The 24,482-nt window shown below is 31.4% G+C and overlaps 1 protein-coding gene and 1 long non-coding RNA gene across 2 annotated transcripts; one reads left to right on the top strand and one right to left on the bottom strand.

Moving 5' to 3' along the window:
• Positions 1–3,990: 3,990 nt before the first annotated feature.
• l(2)09851 (WD repeat-containing protein 1 l(2)09851) lies at positions 3,991–22,844 on the top strand. Its single transcript, XM_067280580.1, has 6 exons — positions 3,991–4,185; positions 6,173–6,453; positions 10,437–10,647; positions 18,096–18,238; positions 20,535–20,732; positions 22,496–22,844. The coding sequence occupies exons 1-6, from the start codon at positions 4,008–4,010 to the stop codon at positions 22,805–22,807; spliced, it is 1,323 nt and encodes a 440-aa protein (XP_067136681.1). The 5' UTR covers positions 3,991–4,007; the 3' UTR covers positions 22,808–22,844.
• Positions 12,753–15,950, bottom strand: LOC136983727 (uncharacterized). Its single transcript, XR_010882082.1, has 2 exons — positions 15,795–15,950; positions 12,753–13,060 (listed from the first exon to the last, which is right to left on the bottom strand). It is a non-coding gene; the product is annotated as an uncharacterized lncRNA (long non-coding RNA).
• Positions 22,845–24,482: the final 1,638 nt, after the last annotated feature.

The following is a 24,482-nucleotide window of genomic DNA, read 5'->3' as shown; positions in this document are numbered from 1 at the left end:
CACGTTTATTCTTTTTGTCTAAAATATAGAGGAGAGGAAATTAAGAATACGCATTACGTGTTTCTCAAATTTGGCAACATGACTGAGGAGTTTCCCGTGCACATATTTTACTGTTGATGCCAAAGTGTGTCGGAACAAACTTTTCTTGGTCTGTGATTCGCCATGGCATTGATATCTTAGTAAACGTTTTTTTGTGTTTCTGGAAGTAACTCTACAACTGAGAACCACAAGCTTTCTCAGTTTGTTATCTGGGTTTTGAAAGTAAAGTGTTTGAAGGGATAAAGTTAGAGGTCGAAGCTAAAGTATGGGGTACCTTTCGTGTCCGCGTCTGTCCGGAGTTGCACACTATAGGCAAGTTTGTGGAATTTTGCTTCGGATAGTAAGAGTACTCATAACAGTGCCGGACAGTATTCAAGTCAGAGATTCTTTCAAGAACATCTTAGAGCAGAAGGAAAAGGAGAAAACCGAAAAATAAAACAGATGAAAATGGTGTGGGCGCAAAAAATACTCGGATTCGTGAAAAATTACCAGCAAACTTTTACTTCGCGAGTTGATAGGCTAGTGATGAAGGCGTTTTCTCTCCTGGCTGTGAAGAATCTTTCGATGATGACTGGGTGCAATGTGGACAATGTGTACAGTGATAGCACGAGCAATGTTCAGACTATAAAGACACAGGAGGTTTTATTTATGATAAGTTGTGATCAGTGGCGTAGCGTGGAAATCAGCCGCCCGGGGCGGAGGAAAATTTTTCCGCCCCCTTATTTAGGTGTCTCAATTTAAAAGACTAAAATATACAGTAATTCTAAAGAACATTTCGGCAAGAACAATCATCATTATTGTGTATTGTACAGGTTACAAATAAAAAAGTCATGTGTAACATATATATGTTTTGCAATATGATAATCACACATTTTTATTACAAAAATTTTTACAAGATATTATTATTTATTGTGAAATTTTGCCGCTCCCTAAAAGTGCCGCCCCTGCCGCCCCCACTACGCTACGCCACTGGTTGTGATAAGTTGCGATAAGTTGCGTACTCTTAATCTCCAGCGCAGGTTAAGATTATGCATTGGAATCTTCTCCTTTTTTTTAAAATTTCTTGTCAAAACTTTACTTGTTTTTTCTTTCTAACATAGCTAGATGTATAAATGACGTATATTCAGACAAAAATGTATTCTAATTAAACAATACACATCTGAGTAATGCAAAAAATAACATAAGGTGCGTGCTCTTTTCCTTCTCTCCCTACATTTAAGTCAATTGAGGTCATTTTCGTTTAGTTTCTTAGGGCACAGTCACTCGTCTATTAATAAGTCACTGACCAGTAATAATGTAATTAGAAAGGCCAAGCAAACGACATTTGACCTCGCCACGACATTATAACTTTAGAGCAGAGGTTTCCAACTTATTTTTATCACAGAATTTTTTTCACCTTAATAAAAAAAAAAAAAAAAAATGTTGCAACTCTGCAACTATCAACGAGTTAAAGCATACAAGGTAGCCACTTTACACAGAAACCGAAAATAAAATTACAATTAAAAATAAAATCGAAACTAATTAATTAAAATTGAAATCAAAAGCCAATTGAAAATTAAAACAATTTTTTTAAAAATCTTTTAAAAGTTGTTTTGAAATTTTCAAATTGTAAATCAAATTTATTTTTAAATTTACGTTATTTGTGTGCAGTGGCGACAACATTTTGCTTTTAAATACAGATTTAAACAGTTGTATGTTAAATTATTTACATATATGCTGGATCCTTTTTAAGACTGATTTTTTGAATGATTTTCTAGCTTTAGTTCGTGTGTTACTATTTTTATGGTTTCCATTACCTTATCAAACATTACATCTCGATTTCGATTCGTTCTGTTTCCAATAATTCTCTTACAATTTTTCTGTTTCAGTTTATATGGAGTATCAGCCTTTCCGGCTTTATTTCTACGATAGAGCGATGGTGTTAGTATCCGACGAAGCCGAATCTCTACGAGGGGAGCGGGGAATAATGCCTTTCGAGAGGTCTTTTAAAGGGTAACTGCCCTTATTCAGGCGTTACAGACGTGGAGAAAACCCAAAAAACTCTACGTCCTGGCGAGGCGTGAACTCACGACCGAACTGTTACCAATAAATCGGTCTCCATTATTTATAAAGGCCGCGTTTCATTACGTAGCGAGAGTGTAGCGAAAATGACGTCACGAGCAGCTATCGCTACACGTCGCTGCGTTAAGACCGGCTCAAACTATGCAATATCGAAGCAATTTAGTTCCATTTTCGCCCATTTGATGGCTATCGATTGCCAGTCATTGACTCAACGTCACTCTATGTCATATCCTTTGATGGAAAGTAGGCAGTCTGTTCGACGCCTCTAGAATTCAATAAGTTTGTTTCTCCGAGCGGCGTACGACTACGCGCATGCGCATTTGAAAGTTTGCGAGAAAGGAGCATGCGCCGTAGACTCAAAGGCGGCGCGCGTTTGTGCTTCATGTTTCGGCCATGTTTGATAGATTTTCATAGAAGTAACAATATAAAGTAGTAAAGTAAGTTACGTCTAGAAACTGGAATCGATGTTTCTCGATGTAGTTAGCCTGGGCGAGCAGTTTGAGTAGTAATATGTCAGAAATAAAAGATTATAAGATTTATTGTTGATAAAAGAAAAAAATATGATGAAAAGTACAGATAAAAAGGAAAAGTGTAATACTAAAAACATTAAAGTAAGCTAAACTGAACAAAACTAAACTAAATTCAAAAATAATAATAATAAAATTATTTCACATTTAAGCGATCACAGGCGTCGATAAATTGGAGTCGGTTGTTAAAACCAGCCGCATTTCAGATTTTGTCCAGTCTCGACTGAGAGAACTGCGTTTTTTTTGTCTCCCTCAATTTTCGACAATCCTGGACAGGTGCTCCAGTTCCAGAAGGTTCCAGAACAATGCCACTACCACAAACTGCTTGCGAGATATTCCAGAAAGTTCCAGAATAATTTGATTGGAGAAAATTGTGGAAAATTCTCCCTTTATTAGAGCTAGTGAAAGGTGCCATCTAGTGGAGATGAGACAGTAATACTGCCACTATAGCCGCTGTAACAGCGAGAGTAAGTCGAGCACGTGGCGGCCGTCCACACAGGACGTAAGCATGGTTCCTTTTTCTTTGAACTCGGACAACTTTTCAATGGTTCAATTCTTAGTCTCTAAATTCACCAAACTCAGCAAAAATATGAAGCAACTCTCTGGCTCTATATTCCAAAAACAGCACGAAACAATGTCAAAATGGTTTGTCCCTCAGAACGGCAGGCAAGCAAATTTCTTTTCGGTTTAGTTCTCCTCGATCGTTTTGTCGTCTTCTTTGTGAGATTTTTTTTTTTTTTTAACTCTTTCCGCCCTGTGGGCACTAAGAGGGCCTCTTTTAGAAGGTCCATTATGGGTTCGGCCAGGCCCACAATGGGGCGACCGGGTGGTGAGGGACGGGGCCCGACATATCCGAACGGACCACCCCCGAAAAATTCCTGGGGATTATTCGACCCGTTCGGATTCGATCCCGGGTCCCCCAGAGCGGTAGGCTGCCACCTTTGTGAGATTAGAAAAGATAGTTAAAATCGATTACATGTAATTATTGCCACAAAAACTCTAGAGATTCGACATACTAGCGAGGTTGCGGCCGAAGTTTTCAATCTCTAAACGTGAACGCCGCTCGACGTTCGACGTTTACGTTTTAGAGATGAAAACTTCGGCCGCAACCTCGCTATTTTTAGTTTTATCGTAATACATCGATTTTATTTTCTTTAATTCTACTATTGGTTTTAATTGTTCAAAAATAATTCGTAAAACACTTTTAAAAGTTTTTTAAATGTCATTTCTTTCATTTTTATTTTATTAAGAAAATAAAATAAATTTGTGAAAAAACAAAAACAAATTAACAAATTACATTCATAAATTATGAATTATATTTTAAATATTAGAGGGCGTTTTATTGTAATTTTGTTACCACGTGTTTTAGATTCATTCAAGATGGAGGACGATGAGATTGTCATGAGTTCCGGTGATGAATCGGAAGAAATGGGTAATGAAGATGGAAATTCTAATTTGAATAATGAATTAGAAACATATCTTCCCGGAAAAACTGATGATGACGATGATTTGGAATACGATGAAACGGCTTATGTGCTGTACCATCATGCTCAGACAGGTAAGTTTCAAAGCATAGAAATTATAAGTAAATAATCATAAGGCTGCATTAAGTATGTCAAAAAATAAATAATCTTCTGTGATCATTAAATTACAATTTTCAGAGTAAACTAACGTTGTTAAACAATGCTAATTCGATTAATGTTACCCTAGGTATCGAGATGGCGGCTCGTCTCCGATTCCAGAAAAACAGAAGCAAGGAAACGTGGGGACACACGTTCTAACCTAACCTAACCTATTCTAATAAATTACCATAATTATTAGAATAGGTTAGGTTAGGTTAGGTTAGAACATGCGTTCCCACTGTTTTCTTTCTTCTGATTGCTGGGATCGGAGACGAGCCACCATCTCGATACCTAGGGTAACATTAACCGCTAATTCTAAAATGAGAATGATTTCTTCGTCGAAACTATGATTTCTTCATTTCAATCATTGGCATTTACAACCGAGACGGTTTGTGGTAACATTGCAGATTTGAATGACAATGTTGGGACCTGAACAGAGCTGGGGATACTAATAGATTACCACCTATGGAATTTTGGGACTTTGAGTATATATCTGAACTGAGGGGACCGAGACGAGTTCAACGATACCCTACTTTTGGACCGGAGATGAAAAATAAGAAAGTTATCATAGTTTTTAAGTTATCATACTTTTTTAATGCTTTCATGCAGGTGGCACCGTAATTGCTAGTGCTGCCATCTCGCGGTAAAGTCTGCAAACAAATTTAAAAAAAGCACTCTGAAAGGCAAGAAATTGCATGAACAGTCGAACGCCACTTCCTTTTTTTCCTTTTGTTCAAGAACTACTGTGAATCAATTAGTGACATTAGTGACGTTAGTGACAAATTAGTGACGTTAAACAATTGGCGGCCTGCCAGCGCCTCTTCTCCTGGGGGGAGTTTGTCAGAAGCACGAACAGTCGAACACCAGTTCCTTTTGTTCAAACATTGCGACTTCCGATCACGATAGCGTGGTCGGCTCGTAGTACTAGCCAACCGCGAGCGATAGCGAGACTGAGGGGCCATAGCCCCCGAGGTCGACACGCAAGGGTGTGCAAAAAGTACTTAACTCGAACTACAGACGATCAGTGTGCTTGTGGATCAACATCTGCCTCTGTTGAAGGTATATATGGCTGACTTGCCGGACTGCCTATTAAACACACTTAGCAGAGAGAACGACGCAACTCCCAATCATCGCGCGATCGCCGAAAAAAGTATGATAACTTTCTTATTTTTTGCCTCCATCCCAAAAGTAGGGTACAATTGAACTCGTCTCGGTCCCTTGAGTTCAAATATATACTCAAAGTCCTGAAATTCCATAGGTGGTAATCTATAGTACACCCCAGAGCTGTAAATCATATCCATAGGAGCAAAAGTCAAAGCAACCATACCTTTACATGTGACTCTTCGCAAGCTATTCATCCTCCTATTGGTGATGACTGGAACTGCCACTACTGTGGAATCCCAAAGGTGGCAGTTCCAGTCATCATCTTGCTTGCTGACATCATATTTGCATGTAGCAATGGATGCCATAATGGCAACCAGTGCCAATAACAAATAATAAATAAAGTAACTTCTGGCTGAAAACAGTTTCTACCTTGAATTAGTATTACTGCCTATTCTTCACGCTTAATGTTGATTAAGGTGAGTGACTTCTCCACATGTAGTTGTGTGCTTTGGTCTCACACCTCAGATTCCGGCTGGGGCAATCTACCACTACATTAAGTGGCCTGCTTCAGGTTTTAACATTCGGAAATCAAATGTCTAAATATAATACTATGTCTAAATGAAAGTTCAGGTATTCATGTGGAAGATGTGATTTATTATTCAAATGTTCCAGCCACCACATAGCAAATTGATGTATTGATAACTTATTACTATAATTAATCTTTTAAAATATTAGTTATGTTAATATAAATTCGTCATTTATTAACTGAAACTTTTACGTTTATGGTAGTTTAACTATTTTTATTTATAAATTTTTTAGGTGCTCCATGTTTGAGCTTTGATATTATTAAAGACAGTCTTGGCGACAATCGAGCCGATGCATTTCCACTAACAGCATATTTAGCTGCAGGTACACAAGCCCAAAGATTACACACAAATAATGTCATAGTTATGAAAATGTGCAATTTACATAGAATAAAAAGTAAAAAGAATACTTCGGAGGATGAAAGTGATAGTGAAAGTGATGAAGAATGTGAAGACGATAAGCCAGAACTTGAATGTGCAATGATTCCTCATCAAGGATGTGTAAATAGGATTAGGGTGAGAAATTGATTTTTATTGTTAAATTTGTATTTAGAAATATTTGTATATAAGGTACTGCAAAATAACCAAATATTTTCTTGCATAATTTTTTTTATAAAAGTATTGTTTACCATTTTAAAGTTTAGATTTATATGATTAAAATTGATGTAAATATGAGAGTCATAATAGTTATAATTTGACTTAAATTTACCTAATTAAACCGTTTTTCCCATTTATAAAGTTGTTTATCATCATCTATTTAATACTAAAACAATTTTATAAAAATTTTATCACAAAGAGTTACATATTAAAAACCATAACACATTATATTTGCTTACTTCTTGGATTTTGTATAAAGCAAGGTTTCCCAAAATGTGGGAGTGTGGCTCTGGAGAGAGATACACTATGAGGTATGATGAAGTTAGGGAAGTGCTTTTCTAAACTTCAATGAATCTTCTGATAATCTAAAATAATGGTTTCCAAATTTGTTGTTATAACATCTCTCTACATTGGGAAAAATCTTTCGGTACTTGTACTTTATGAAATAATATAAAGACTCTTAGTTCTTTAAGTCAATATAGTAGAGAGACGTTTCACTTTTAATGAGGTAGTTAAGTGTTTTGATTTTCAATTAAAATAATATGGCTTCAAAAAGAATATATCCTATTTAATGAGCATGGTTGCAACCATCTTTAAACCTAGATATTAGATTGGTTGAGAAAGGATGATAATTTATACCATAGCTTTTGTGGTGTGCAAAAAGTTTTGCATTTGGGAATATGGGAGTTATTAGTCTTAAGCATAGTACTCACATGCAGAAATGACAACAGAATCCGTTGATGGAAGTGGCGATTTCAGCTTCTTTCCATATTGCATGTACTGTACTCATATGTGGAAATTACTGTATAATTGGAATGCACACAATCTGCCAACCGTAAATATAAACAGTTACCAAGAGTAGTTGAAAGTAGTAAGGATTGCTTTGTTTTATCAATTAAACTTTGTAAGTTTGCTTACAATCTTATCACAAATAAAAAAAGCCACAAAAGCACTATACAACCAAACCTGTCTATAACAGAATCTGTATATAGTGAAAACCTGTCATTAATGGAAAATTTCTTTAATTATTGAATTTTTGCAAAAAACTAATGTAAGTTAACCTGTATATAACCTGTCTAACACAGAAATGGAAAGGAAAGTCAGGCTGAAATGTCTGCAGCTAAAATGCATATCGGGCATATTATGTATGATTTTTAAGTTTTGTAAAGGATATCACACTTTACAAACTAAAAGATATTCATACTGTGCTTGTGGAAAATGCTTCTAAACTCCAAATATGTCAAACATGGTTTTGAAAGTTTTTGTTCGGGGAATTTTGAACTAAAGGATACAAAATATATGGGCTCTCAAAAGCTGTTGAAGAGAAATTGTGGGAAGAAATTGTTAAAGATTGACAAATAACAATTCATAAATTTGCAACAAATCTTAGTGTGACACAGACGTGTATTGTTTAAACACTTCATTCCCTTGAAATGGTTGTAAAATATGCTGATTGTGTTCCGCATACAGTTTTTTTGTTTTTTCACTTATGAAGAAAAGAACTGAATTGAGTATAATTTTGTCTGACAAAGCTAGGATAAAAATATTTGTTATTAACTGAAAATTTGTTCTAGCAGGTGGTGATTGTTTGTTTGAGTACCGAGGTTCCACTCTATTTGATTAACACAATTTGATATACATGGTACACATTGAGAAATTTATTAATCACGTTAATTAATCAAGGAATATCTATTGTAGGTAACCTGTATATATTGGAAACCTGTCTACTATGGAAGAGTTATTTGATCTCTTGCAGTTCTGTTATAGACAGGTTTGACTGTATATATAAGCAAAATATTCATCATTGAACATAGCATTCTTTTTAGCTATGCTGACTGCCATTGATGAATTACATCATTGCTAAATGACCTTCCTAAATGGTCTAATTTTTACTGTTTCTCTTTCCACAACAGCAAAAGTTAAAAATTTTCAACTCTATTCTGTTGACATTCCATCAGCTTTAACAGCAAAAGTGATGTCATTTTGTTGTTCCATCTTCTGTTTCCATATGAGCACATCTTACAATTTCACAACAGATTACTGTTGTGAAATTGTAAGATTACTGTAAGCCAAATGATTACTGTAAGATATTAATAGTAAAGTAGCCCGATTCATTTGGCTTATTAGAATGTGATGTAATTTAGAGACATGTTTTTGTATAGTTGTACTGTTTTCAAAGTTTCAGTTATGTGAAACTTAACTGAAACTTTGAAAACAAAAGATCAAGTGTGTTTCTGCAAAGAATTTATTGTATATTTTTATGAAGTAGTAAATAAGCTTGTACAGGGAGGTCAAATGGACTTATTTATTTGATGTTTTGGTATTATACAACGTAAACAAAATAACAGATTGTTTATTAGAAAAGGCAAAGCATCAATATTCATTACTTTGCAAATCAAGTAAATCTTCATGACAAAAAACAATTATAATGAAAAGATTCAAAGCAATAAAGTAGGATACAACTAATGTAATATCGGGTAAAAATAGAAACAGGCTTTTCTCTAGAAACGTTTTATCATTACTGGACTATTTTCTATTACTGTTTCTATCATTATTTTATAAAGCTAATAATAATTTTATTCTGCAGAAACATTAACAAAAATATGATAAATTGGATTTTAAATATAACATTTTACACTCAAATCACTTTTATAATGCAACTTTCCCGTAAAGAGTGAAATCTTCTAAACGGCTTAAAGAATTAAACATCATCTTGTACAGACTGTAGAACGTGCAATGATGATAAAAATAAAAATTGTTGATATGATTGAACAATTGATCAAACTGACATTACTAAAATGTGATGTAATTAATGATATAATCACTCAGATTTTTTTTCTTTTATAAATCATGCTCAGTATTTTGTCTTTATTACAACTATAAGAAAAATTCTGCTTCATAGAAACATATTGCAAATGAGCAAATATTTATCGTGACATTGTCACAATGCCAGGCTACAATTTTTAATTTATTTAACGTAAAATATATGCTCTCCACCTCAAATTAGTACTGTAGTGTCTTGCCCCTGTGCATCATACTTTTCCGTTAGCAATGGAGTCGTGCCAGTCATCTATCTAACTGCTTTCGGGGGAAAAGTTTTGAATTGAAATAACGTGACTTCCAGTTTAAATCAGAAGTCCATATATAGTTAATTGGGGCCTCCTGCCCTAAGCTCTCCATATCTGGTCTCGAATTTCATGTGTAACTCCATTCTCGAGATTAAGGAAAGATGGACAGGTGGACGACAGTAGGAATTTTAATTCTAAAATTTTTTCAAATTGCAGCTCAATGATTATAAAATTTTCATTATTTAGATAAATTGGAAGACTTAGCAAAGTTTTAGAAATCATTCACTAATTTTGTCATTATTTTGTCTCCTTTTAAAGAGTCTTGCACTCTTTTTAGATCATATTCACAGAGTTCCAATGTTAATATTGATTGTGCAAATATAAGTAGGAGCAAGACTCTAAAGCATATAGACTTGAAGGTCCATTCTGCACAATGTCAATATTAAATTAGTACATTTCTAAACATTAAAAAATATTCTTATCAATTTAATTGTTGTTTATATTATTCCAATTAGAAACAATTTTTCGTTTGGAGTTTTGAAATTCAAGAAAAAACATAAAGATATATGAACATTATTCATCTGTTTTCTATTTATCAAAATTTGATGTGGTTCACCTGAAGATGGATTTTGTGACTTGAAAGTACTTGGACTAGATCATAACAAATACATATTATAAGGTTGTGATTCCCCTTAATTGCTATTAATGCCAAACTTTATTGATTATCAAATTATATTGAGTTATTTATTTAATAAAAAATACTGTATAATTTAGTATTGGTTATTATTATTTAGATAAAAATTTTATTACTTTCATTTCTGCAAACTTTTATAGGTTACTTCAATTGGCGAGACACCTATTGCAGCTTCGTGGTCAGAAACTGGAAAAGTCTTTATTTGGAATCTTTCTCATCCACTGACGGCTGTTAATAATCATATTGCAATGACAAGTTACGTTAGAAATCGAGAATCTCCAAAACCTATATTTGCTTTCCCTGGTCATCAGTCGGAAGGATTTGCTATGGATTGGTCTTCAGTAAAACCAGGTTCGTTAATGATATTGTATTTACAAATATGTGAAATTAATATATTTTGAGATTGAAGCTTTTTTTATTTTTTTAAATATTCATGTTTATTTCTTTTTCATAAATAATTCCCATAAAAATCTTAAGGACATGACAAAAGTTTTTTTGTCTTGTATGTGATAACTCAAGGAATATTTTAAGTTTTTATATATTAGTTTGTTACTGTATTATAATAATATATAATATTAACTATTTATTGTTGATTACACTAATTATATTATTATTATTTTATAAATAAAAACAAAATAGTTTTGTAAACTTACATTATTAAGCATATAAAGTTTTATTAGAGTAACTTGCATCTCGTAAAGTTATAATGTGTATTTCTAGACTTTGGCAACATAATTTTATTTCTTCGTTTTATGACTCAAACCATCACACAACCTTAATTAAGAGTATGTTGGTACTCAGCAGGCTTAAAGCCTGTAAGAAACAATGCATAAAACTTGATGGAAGTCTGCAAAGTTCACTTGCAGCTTTCATTGAGAAAAGATTGCTCGTCACTGGTATAGATAATAAGTTATCGATCATATGATATACTTGAAAACATAACTCATTTCTTTTAAGTGAAAATGAATTAGTTATATTTTTTATTCTTTAATACCGTATTTACTCTCATATAAGATGAGGTTTTTATTCATTTATCACAGCTTCAAATTCCTAGGTCGTCCTATACACGCAAGCGAAAGATTCTTTGCGTTTTTGCAAATAATTTTTGTGAATCGTGTATTCTCATTTTTTACCGGAAGCTTACTCTCTTGTATTTGAAAACATAAATATTTTATCTGGGTCATTTGAATCATTCTTGTATATTGTCAGGAGTAAAGATGAATAGCAATAGAAAAAGCAAAGCATTTGAATTGCATTCCAGATTGAAATTCCAAAATCACACGGGAGCACAATATAAGTTTTAATCCATTCCCACGTGAAAACAGATGATTATTCAGAAATCAGAATTCGGAGAAACTCATAAGTGTAATCGACGGAGAGGGGATTCGACTGTTAAGAATTGTCAGAAAAAGGTTCCCGATTGTCCAGCTTTACATGAACAAAGTATGTTGTTGATTTTACAAGATTTTACCTTAAAGTTTAAAATGCTAGTAATTTTTGCGGGACAATGTGTGCATTTACGTTCATTTGATGTTTTACTTGTGATTAAACGAAATAAAATTAGAATTTTATTAATAAATCTAATTTTCTTTATTTTGATCTTTAAAGTCACACCTCGTCCTATATGCGAAGTCGTCTTATATTCGAGTAAATACGGTAATTATTTATTTATACTGTTTAAAAATGTAAGTTTTGCTTCTCATTATACTAAATTTTTCCTTTTTTAAATAAAGGTAAATATCTTGTTCAACTTCACAGAGAAGATATAACACTATTATATTATATATTTATTAAAAAATAATAATAGATAGTATCTTTCATGTTGAAATAAAGCCCATTCCCATTCTAGTTTTTTGTTTAATTATATTTTTTTAGAACTATCCAAATTTCTATTTTTCTTGATTTTATTTATTTTTTTATACTAGATTATTAAATAAATAAATATATATATAACAAAAAAAACTTTCTAGACAACCCAATATATATATTGGGTCTAGAAAGTTTTGTTTTGTTTTTTGTCAAGTTTTTGATAAATTACAAATATGTCATTTTAGCATTATTTATTGTTTATTTAATGGAGTAGCATTATAAAAAGTGTATTAGTTATTATTTTGAATTTGAATTAATTGTGTATGTTGATTGAAATGGAAAGTAAAAAAAGTACATTGTTATCATTGTTTTCATTTGATCAAGTGATAAATGACAACAGAAAAACACTTGCAAAAACTGGAAATCAATATATAAATAACTCTGCACCTTATATACTTTTCCACCAATATTTTAATTAAAACAAATGTTTTTGACTCTGTTCAGAGGTTTGCCTCAGGTTAAAAACATAAATTACAAATTAAAGAAAAGAGAAACTGTGTTCTAATAGCTTATTTTAAATTTACAACATTCAAAAACTAATGACTTATGTATGTGGGGGGACCCAAAACAATTTTTAGTATAAAAACTTTATTTATTAACTTTTTTACAAAATTTCTTTAGTCACCTTCAAAGTACTCACCATTAGATGCGATGCACTTGTCAAGTCTTTTTCCCCACTGTTTGAAGCATCTCTGGAACTCTTTAACCTTAATATCGTCTAGTGCCCTTAGCGAAGCTGTTTTTATCGCCTCCACATCATCAAAACGCTTCTCTTTTAGATTTTTCTTCATTCTTGGAAACAGAAAAAAGTCGCATGGGGCTAGGTCTGGTGAATACAGAGGGTGGGGAACAACAGGCCATCCCTGAGAGGCCAAATAGTGGGTCACTTGTAAGGCTGTGTGTGTAGGGCAGGGGTGGGCAAAAGCCGGCCTGCGGGCCGGATCCGGCCCTTTTGCTAATTTTATCCGGCCCGTTGAAAAATTCCGCACGCAAATTTTTTTAAACTCTTTTATGAGATTTTGTTGACATCAACATTATTAGTGTGCGTACTGTATATATAATAGGTGTAATAAAATGGGCGGTCGGCTGACTACACTAGTGTGGACGATGTCGCGACGATCGCTCTCAGGGCGGTTTTTTCGTCGAACACAAAGGAGATCGCGCTAGGTTCGAAATGCATGTGTGGACGGCATATGCTGCACTCCTCTCACTTTTCGAGGGACGACAGGTCGCACCACGCGTATTGTTAATTTTGATTTAGCACTGATCGCATACTCTTTTTTGTTCGAGTCTAATATTAGTTTGCAAATATAAAATTGAAAAAGTGGACTTTTTGTAAGTAAAATTTTAAAACATTGGTTTTATTTTATTGTATTAATTAAATTATTTATTTGTAGACCTTTGTAAAATGAGTCAATCTAAAAAAAGAAAAGTTGATTTGGAATGCAGAAACTTCAATGAAGCTTGGACGGTAAAATATCTTTTTACAAACATTAATAAGAAAGCAATTTGTTTAGTTTGTCAGGAAACAATTGCTGTTTTCAAAGAATACAATTTAAACAGGCACTTTACAACAAAACATCCAAAATATGCATCACTTTCTTTAAAAGAACTTCAAACTGTAGCAGAAAACTTAGCAAAAAACTTGAATAAGAAACAAAATATTTTTACCAAACAAAGTAATATAGAGAAATCTACCACAAAAGCAAGTTATGTTGTCGCACACAAAATTGCTAAGTTCTGTAAGCCGTTTTCTGAAGCAGAATTTGTTAAACATTGCATGGTACAAGTGTCGGAGATATGTTGTCCTGAAAAGAAACATATTTTTGAAAATGTAAGCCTTTCGAGAAGAACAATAGTACGACGGATTGAAAATATTTCAGGAAACTTACTTGACCAGCTAAGAACAAAAATTGCTGATTTTACCTATTGTTCTCTGGCTTTAGATGAGTCCTGCGATATTACTGATACAAGTCAATTATTAATATTTATTCGCGGCATTAACAAGAAATGTGAAATTAGCGAGGAACTTCTTAGTGTGCATCCAATGAAAGATACAACTACTGGTGAAGACTTCTTTCTCGCTGTTGAAGAGTGTTTAGTTAAAGTAAGTTTAACTTGGAATAAAATAGTAAGTGTCACTACGGATGGTTGTCCTAGTTTAACAGGGAAAAATGTAGGCTTACTTAAACGAATTCGCGACAAAGTAAAAGAGTTACAACCAGAACACGATATATTATTTTTGCACTGCATTATTCATCAAGAAGTGCTATGCAGAAAAGTTTTGAAATTGAATCACGTCGTTACTGTTGTGACCAAAGTTGTGAATTTTATCCGAGGACGTGCCGTAAATCATCGACAGTTTGTTGAATTTTTGAAAGAAATTGAAAGTGACTTCTACAAAATTCCTTATTACACTGAAGTGAGATGGCTTAGCATTGGTAAAGTTTTGGACAGATTTCAATATTTGCTTGATGAAATAGTATCCTTCTTGTCGATAAAAGAAAAACTACATGATTTTCCTGAATTGCAAAATAAGGCTTGGCTAAACGATTTCTCGTTTTCAGTAGATATCGTAAAATATTTGAATGAACTAAATATAAATCTACAAGGGAAAAACCAATTCGCTTTCAATATACACTCAAACGTCAAAGCATTTATGACAAAACTCAATTTATTTGCTGAAAACTTTAATAATAAATTATTAAATCATTTCCCCTCATTGCAAGCACGGCGAGAATCATTGAAAAATACAGATTTTTTTAAATATAGTGCAATAACACAAGACCTGCATTCTGAATTCCAAAGAAGATTTCAAGATTTCAAAGCTATTGAAAAACCTTTATCATTAATTAGCCAACCTTTCAATTTCGATGTGCAAGAAGCTCCTGTTGAAATTCAACTAGAACTAATTGACTTACAATCAAATAATTTACTAAAAGAAAATTTTCACTCAAACGAATTGAGTGCTTTCTATGGCGCTTTGAATAACGAACATTTCAAACATTTTTTGAACTATGTTCAAAAATACCTTGTTTTATTTGGTTCGACATATATTTGTGAAAGAACTTTTTCTTTAATGGTTTCCACGAAAAATAAATATCGATCACAAATTACTGACGAAAATCTACACTCGGTATTAAGGATTGCTACAAGTGATTTGGAACCCAATTTTGAAGAAATAATGTCAGATGAACATTCGAGATTTCACGTTTCGCATTAACTTTAAATATTTATTTTAACATTTGATGTTTTTCTTTTCTTTTTTGAATTCTATTTACTATTATATTTACGAAATGCAATATAAATGTTAAATTGTAATAACTGTGTGTCAATATAAAATAATTTGTATCGTTAAGACATAAATAAGTAACAAAATAAAATCTTTCATTGACTGGTTTATCTAATAGCCATTTATTTATAATAATATTTCTTTAAAAATTACGTGACATATTTTATTCAAATTGAAATGATACTTAGTGTTTTTGTCAAAAAAAAAAAAAAAATTGGGCAGGGAAAAAACTCCATCCAAAACATCCGCTTGTGCAAAGCATACGCGGTATAGTCCTCCGGCCCGGGAGACATTTTGAAAATTTCATTTTGGCCCGCGCTTTAAAGTATTTGCCCACCCCTGGTGTAGGGGCATTGTCATGATGAAGGAACCAGTCACCTGATCGCCAAAGTTCTGGGCGTTTCCTTTGCACATCCTCTCACAGACGTCTTAAAACTTCCAAATAAAAGTGCTGGTTAACAGTCTGGCCGGGGGAACAAATTCCTGATGCACAATTCCACGAACATTAAAAAAGACAATGATCATCGTCTTCACATTTGACCTCATCTTGACTTGCTTTTTTTGGTTTGGGAGAGTTGGGAGTCTTCCACTGGCTTGACGCTTGCTTAGTTTCTGGGTCATACCCATAATACCAACTCTCATCACCTGTAATGACTTTGGTCAAAAAGTTTGGATCACTTTCAGTTTCTTTTTTTCAGTTCTGACTTTGTAGGTGGAACAAAATAACAGTAAGAGAAACACAACACTATGCTCAAACGTAAATCTACAAACTGATGCCATCTGCACAGCTGTTTCGTGAAGGTCTCTACTAACCGCATATAGTGGGAGAACTCTCTACTACGTCTACGAATGGCAGCATGCTCTCAGTTTGATTTTTTTTTTTTTTTTTTTTTTTGGGGGGGTTTCCCTCGTACAGTAAGACGCTACTTAACTCTGCCTTGATTAACGCTGATTCAACACAATGTGGTCTGCTCGAAGACCAAAAAAAAGCTCAAAATTTACACTGACTCAAATTATCATGGCATTTCATTGATTTGTATATAATAAAATTATTTACGAACATGGACCAATCAGTAAAGGGTGGCAATTCGTCATAGTAGCACTGTATTTTCCTTAAATCTATGTTTGTTTTGTGCAATTTTGGAAAAAAATATAACATCGTGGATGCCATAGGCAATATTGACTTTGCTTGGCAAGAATTAACTGATAAATGCACGAACAAAGTGTGATAGAAGTTATGTGTATTGTAGATCTATAAATTCCCTCTGTCGTTCATCTGTCCATCCATCTATCTGTTTCCTTATTCTCAAGAACAGAGATAAATGAAATCCATGACCAGATATGGAAACCTTAGGGGTAAGAGGCCCTGATTAACTATATATGAACTTCTGATGCAAACCAGAAGTTACATTATTTCAATTCAAAATTTTTTCCTTGAAAAAAGTTAGATAGACGACTCAAGAGGGAAAGTATAATGACTATACTGTATAACATAATTTGGTCTTAATGCAGTCAATAGAAACACAATGAAAAAAGTAAAACAGAGATCAGAATCTAAAAGAAAAAGTATAATGTACAAGAGCAAGCCACTACTAATTTGAGGTGGAGAGCATATATTTTAAAAAAATTAAAAATATGATTAAAAATTACAGCCTGGCATTGTGATGTCATAATAAATAATAGCTTGTCTTTGTTTTATAATTTAATGGTGATAAAGTGTTTAGGTTTGCTTTTACTCTGAGGACTTATTACACTTTTTGAAATGTTTTCACTTGGATAACAAGAGACCTTTTTGTGGCTTTTCTGTTTTATTAAATATGCATTTTGGTTGCTTATCAGTTTAAAGCAGAATCTTTTCAGGTTACAAGTTCTTTTACAAATTCACTGAAGACTGTACATTAAATATACATTTTCTTAAAATTATTAATAGTATTTTATGTTTATTATCAATCATTTTTTTTTTTTTTTACTTCTGACTTGATTGTTTGTTGTTTGCTTTCAAACTTTAGTCAATCACTGATTTAACATTGCTGTTTCTTTTTTAGTGTTTTATCACAATGTTTAATTTCTATCATTTTATACAGTGTTCATTTTATTAATCATTTTATTTTTGAGATTCAAAATACTCCTGAATCAATGAATTATAATGTGGAATCAATATGATGCACATGAATATGATCCACATGATCAATATGATCAATAAGATCAAGAACAATCGATATTAGTAATGTGTTAGCAAGAATTTCTCTAGAAACAGTTCAAAAAAATATTTCCTTGCAAAACTTTTAGTAAGAGAGATGCTTATTCTAAGATTATTTATATCCGTCACTTGACAGATGATACACTAACGTACTTGTATCAAAAATGAAAAAGCTATTTAATTTAATTTTATTTTAAAATTTGTTAATATTAAGACAATATATTTGAAATAGATTCTTGGAATTCTAAAATACATAAAAACAATTGCATAATTTCAGAATTAGCAATATTTTGAATTGTCAGATTTGTTAAAAGAATTTAATGAAATTAAGATATAATCAAATTAGTACTAACATTCCGCTAGGAATAAGTATTTTTGAGAAATGATATTGTTATATTCTGAATGCAATTGATTAAAATATACAGTATTTTTTGTTAGGTGTATTGGCAACAGGTGATTGTAATAAAAACATTCATTTGTGGAAACCGCTAGAAGGTGGGCAGTGGCATGTGGATCAAAGAGCTTATTCAGCACATTCACAATCTGTTGAAGATCTTCAATGGGCTCCCAATGAAGCAAATGTAAGCTTTTTTGAAACTTAAATATTTATATTCACATTTAAAGTATATATTTTTTATTAATTTAATCAGTAAAAATTGGTTTTGTTACTTGAACAGAAAAAAAATAAGCTGTTCGTAGATTTTTGCAGTTCATTTGATTATCAGATTATTTTATATACATGTATTTCCTTCATTCTAAGGTACACTTTTTTATCCAGTTTCATTTATCTGGAATAGAAATGCACTTTAGATTTGATGACATATGATAATCTACATTTACAGTCCAAAACAACAATCAGAAATCATTACAAGCAGAGTATGTGATTCCTTATGCACCAATAACATTTTTAGATATACAGTGAACTCCGATATAACGTGCATGTCGGGCGGGAAACAACACCCGCGTCATACCGAGCGGCACGGTGTAACGCGGTTCACTTCTTTACTTTAGCAACAATGTCAAGCTTTTCTTTTACTCATCATGCATACAATAATTAAACACTATTCAAAATACATTCAGGAACTCAATACATACACAATTACTCAATATGCAGTAACAATAAAATGTGCTACTCACTAATGCCGCACAGACCTGTATAAACATGTTTGAGCTTATTGTGTCGCAAACATTGCCCGCTCTATAACCAGTGCACGGTATAGTGAGCAGAGCTATAACGAAGGTCACTGTATTGCTTAAGTCACGTTAGTTCAAATAAACTTTATTGGTAAATGAGTGTTTAATTTAATGTTTAATGTTTAAAATGTCTTTAAGGCAATGTTATGATACAGTATTAAAATGACAAGTTTTTGTATATGCAGAACATGGAAATAGGGCTGTTTAATGTTACTTATTTCATGATGTTTCTGTTTTTTTTTTAACTTGTTGCCTAACAAAACTTAATAAAATCATTTACAAGTTTTTATCTCCACAAAAAATATCTTAAAATTAAAATTGAAAATCTCAGTGCACATTAGAATTGAGGAGCTATGGCATTAAAAATATTGTAATTATGAAATGTGCTTGTTGAGACAAGTACGAGAATCAAGAAAATAGTATCAAATAATAAAAGCTACTTAATATTATTCAGTTTGCTATACTCAGCTTTTATATTGATTGCATAAATATTACCCTCATTAATGCATTCATGAAAGGTGAGCAAAGAAATTTTTATGTAGGAAATTTGATTTTGTTTGGATATGAAAATTTATTCCATGCATTTATTTGGATTTAATACCAGTATTGAATTATTTGGATCGTTGATTGTTTTAGTAATTGATTATCTTAGTAACTCAAGCCATTGAAATAATTAAAAATGAAATAACTAAATACTTAAATTTTCAGTTTACAATATACATAATTTACATATAATTTAACTGAAGAATTATAACTGTTTCCAAGTTTTTATACGGTTCATAGGATGTATAGTATATACAGGGTGTTCGGAAATTCCTGTTACAAACTTCTAGGACTTGTAGAGGGGAGTGAGTACATAATATTTTGATTAGGAACCCATGTCCAGAAACATACCATTTCCGTTCTATGACGGTTTCAATTCAAATGTTTAACTCTTCCACTTCTGCTGAGGGAAAGAGAAAAGTCTCCGAGTTGCTTGTCCTGATATGCAATAGGGTAGACAAGATGACGTGTAAAAATAATTAAATTTCCTAGTAATTGCACTGCATCACGGCTAATTCAAATTCCTCAAGCTGGGTTCCTCATGGGTTTCTAATCAAAATATTATGTGCTCACTTTCCTCTACAAGTCCTAGAAGTTTGTAACGGGAATTTCCAAACACCCTGTATAAATTATTATTACCAGTAACTTTTACCAAAGTGTAAATGAAGTTACTCAAATAGAATTTTTAATCCTGTTTTGAATTTAAATTATTTGTTTTGAGTATTATTTTTAATGTAATTATACTGACTAATTGAATTATTCAGAGATGACAACTTTATTAAATTTTGAAATGACAACAGTATATAAATAATGATATTTATATGTATAAGCATCCACTAATCTGTTTTTTTTTTAATTAAAAGCTACTGCTGGATCTACCAGCAATTATAATGGATTATTAGCTTATTTTAAGCTAATTTTAATAATTAAATAAACAATAATAACAACAATAATTAAATAAAGAATAATTTGACTAGAGGTAGGCCTAACTGCCTACCTTTAGTCAAATTATTGTTTATTTAATTGGTTCACAAAATATTGTTTATTTACATCTATTTTCTGTAGAATATTTTGAAAAATTAAGAGTTTCAATGAAAAATATTATATAAAATATGATGGTTAAATATTAAAATATTTTAGGTATTGGCATCCTGTTCTGTTGATCGTAGCATTAGGATATGGGATATGCGTGCACATCCATCAGAAGCATGTATATTGACAACAGAAAATGCACATGAGAATGATGTTAATGTTATCAGTTGGAACCGTCTTGAACCTTTTATATTATCAGGTGGAGATGATGGTGCAATTAAAGTTTGGGATTTAAGACAATTTCAGGTATTTGTTAAATGTTAAAAATTTCTATTAATTTCGTAATTTATTTTGTTTTTTCTGCAATGTAAGACTAAAGATATGAAATAGAATTCCGATATTAAGTTTCGATCAAATTCTTTACATTAATCAAAATTCTTGAATTATTAAAATAATCTTTGTCATAAATTTAAAATCTATTTGTAATGTAATTCATTCAAGCTAAGCAATTTTATTTTGAAATAATAAGTATTTGTTTAATAAAACAATAAACTTATTATAATATAAATAATTCTTTTAAGTTACCAATAATTTAACATTTAAAAAAAATGTCAAATGTTTTACTGTTGAATTAACAATTTATATGCGTCTCTAAAGTTATACAGACTTTATAGCCTATATATCAAAAAAATGATATTGGAAAAACAAATATTATAGTTAATCTAATGTCTGGCTTTTTGTATTCTTGATGTATTCACTAGAACAGAGTTGGCGAACCTTTCTGAGTCCGCGTGCCATATAGTAAATACACTTAGCTTTAAAGATGTTTATGTGCGCCAAAGTTTTAGACTTTGAATAACGATATTTAAGAAATTAAACAAATATGCTTTAATTAGAATAAATGTACAAAAAGCTTATTGAAAAAGACAGACGATCAATCGAAATCGTATGATATGTCACGTGTCAGATGAATTCTCTATACGTGCCACAGGTTCGCCATCCCTGCACCAGAACATTAATTCAATGTTTATAATGACACACAACATTCCTTTGTTAGTTAGCATAATTCTAACGTATCGTATACTGTATATAATAATAATAATATAAAATATTATTATATATATGATATGTCTTGATTCGAGGATTATTTTTCTATCTGTACAATTAATTTTAAATTATATACAAAGCATTTTATAAGTTTTGATAAATAACTTTTATAATTACGTCTTTTGATTTAAATTTTCGTAATTTGATTTACTGACTGTCTTGCTTGATAGTCAGCTAATCATTTCATTGTCAAGAGTATTTGCTGCCAGCCATCAAGGGCATTTTTAATTGTTAATTTTTTGAGAACTGCTGTGAAAAACAGTTCTGTGAAAAAAATTATGTTGTCGATTTATTTAATGATTGTTACAAAAAATGTTTTTTTAAAGGTAAGTTTCTGATTCTCATGACTACTTCAGCTACTTCCAATCTAAAAGTACAAAATTTATAACCAAATTACTTTTGATGATGGGATCTCAATGTGATAACGTCTTTATGAAAAGTTTATAAAAATTTTAAATAATGGTAATACTTCATAAGTATTATTAAATAATAAACAAGATGTAGTTAAATAATATATACACCATAATCAATCAATCAAGGTGTATATCATACATTTTGTATTTCAAATATTACAAAACAAAGGATTGAATTTACTATAGTCATATTTAATTTAGGTTTAATTAACTAAATAAATAAATAAAACCAGTTACTGGTAATTCAGATTTTAGAAGTTAACGTACAGAAAAAAATAAAGTTGACCATCCTTAATTAAATTAAATATGAGAAGTTGTAACATTTAAAAAATTATTTGTAGATAATTTTTTCTTGTTGAAATTTTAAAACAAATGAAATTTGAAATACAATAAATCTAAAAGTTCTGTTGTAAATTTATTGTTTAATAAACTTGAAAATAAAAATGCATTTGTTTGTTAAAATACATATATATATATATTAATAATTGATAAAAAAAAATTATTTTAAACTGTTAAAAGTAATAATATAATATATTTAAATAATTGCAGAAGGGTCAACCAGTGGCTGTATTTAAGCATCACACTGCTCCAATTACATCTGTGGAATGGCATCCAACTGACAGTTCAGTATTTGCTGCATCTGGTTTTGACAATCAGTTAACATTATGGGATTTGGCTGTGGAAAGAGGAGATGATGAATCAGTAAATGATGTACATCTCAAGAATCTTCCTCCTCAACTTTTATTTATTCATCAAGGCCAAAAAGATGTAAAAGAATTGCATTGGCATTCACAAATGCCTGGAATTGTGATCAGTACAGCTCAAAATGGTTTTAATATTTTCAGGACGATTAGTGTATAAATGCGGCATATTGTTAATAAATTTATATTTTATGATATATCTGATTTCAGTTATTACTTTCTTAAAGTAAATATTTACATTGTAAATGAAAATTTTTGAAGTTTTGCTAATATAAGCTATAATAAACAATAAAAAAATTTAAAACATATTTTGAAGGGTGTTGCATATAATATAAAAAATGATGTACATCTCAAGAATCTTCAAGGAGTTACTTTTAAGGAGAAGAAAGTCAAATAGGACTAAATACAAATGAGCAGTTATTTATTGTGACATGGTCACAATGCCAGACTGTAATTTTTAATCATGTTTTTAATTTCATTTAAAATATATGCTGTCTGCCTCAAATTAGTAGTGTCTTGCCCTGTATATCGTACTTTTCCTTTAGCAATAGAATCATGCCGGTCATCTATTTAACTCCTTTTGAGGGAAATTTTTAAATTGAAATAACATGACTTCCAGTATGCATTAGAATTTCATATATAGTTAATCGGGCCCTCCTGCCCCTAACGTTTCCATATTTGGTCTCGGCTTTCATCTATCAGACTCTGTTCTCAAGATTAGGGAAAGACAGATGACAGTGGGAATTTATAGGTCTAACATTTTTTCAGATTGCAGCCCAATATATATATATATACAGGGTGGGCCAGCGAAAACGAAACGGCAGAGTGTTCGTGTTCGTCCAAGCAAAGCGCTCGGACAGGTCGATCTTTTGCTCCAGGGGACATCTTTTGCAATAAAGTTTTTGCGATTCTGAATATTAACTAAACAAACATTTTTTTCGAAATAAATGTTTGTTTAGTTAATACAAAATAAATGACTTTTTAAAATTTTTTGTTCTCTGTTGTATTCAGAATCGCAAAAACTTTATTGCAAAAGATGTCCCTCGAGCAAAAGATCGACCTGTCCGAGCGCTTTGCTTGGACAAACACGAACACTCTGCCGTTTCGTTTTCACTGGCCCACCCTGTAATATATATATATATATATATATATATATATATATATATATAGTGTATTGTATAAATATAAGTGCACATAAACTGTATTTATGTTAAAATGTGTAGTTTATATTAATTTTACAAATTTATTGTTTTAAAAAATAAGCTAAGATTTCTTTTTAGTTCTGGCTGTTACGTTTATCAAAAAATGAACAAAATTGGTTGAAATTAGTGAGAGAAATTGACTGAAATAATAAATGCGGTGCTTTATCGGTGTGTTTCTGTATGAATTATTATTATTACAGTTAAGTTTTTTGACATAGTGTCTTTACATTTTCATTTTGACAGAAGAATTCCTAAATTGAATAATAGTTTGTGTAAAGATTATTATTATTATTATAAAATAAATAATTTTCTATAGTTATGAAATTTAATGGCCACAAAGAAACATTTATGTTCTTCCTCATAATCATTTCAAAAATGTTTTAATAAATATTTAATGTGTTCTTCATAAGCTTTGTTTTCTTCCTATTATTCTATGGCTCTTAGTTCTATGTTGCATTTAGTAATTTTTTTTGTTTTTCAGCTATAGTAAAATTTGTTAATAATTTTTCATATTTTATATTTTTATTGTATAAAATATTTTTTGTAATCTAAAATCATTCTTTGTTAAGATTCTAAACTTTATAAACTAAGATTTTATTAGGAATGTAATGAGATATTCTTTAAAATTAACGA

Source organism: Centruroides vittatus, unplaced genomic scaffold (genome assembly GCF_030686945.1).
Source record: "Centruroides vittatus isolate TY-2023 unplaced genomic scaffold, ASM3068694v2 contig_885, whole genome shotgun sequence".
Lineage (NCBI taxonomy): Eukaryota > Metazoa > Arthropoda > Arachnida > Scorpiones > Buthidae > Centruroides > Centruroides vittatus.
Note: the sequence above shows the minus strand (reverse complement) of the source record. Positions and strands in the feature narration are given on the sequence as shown.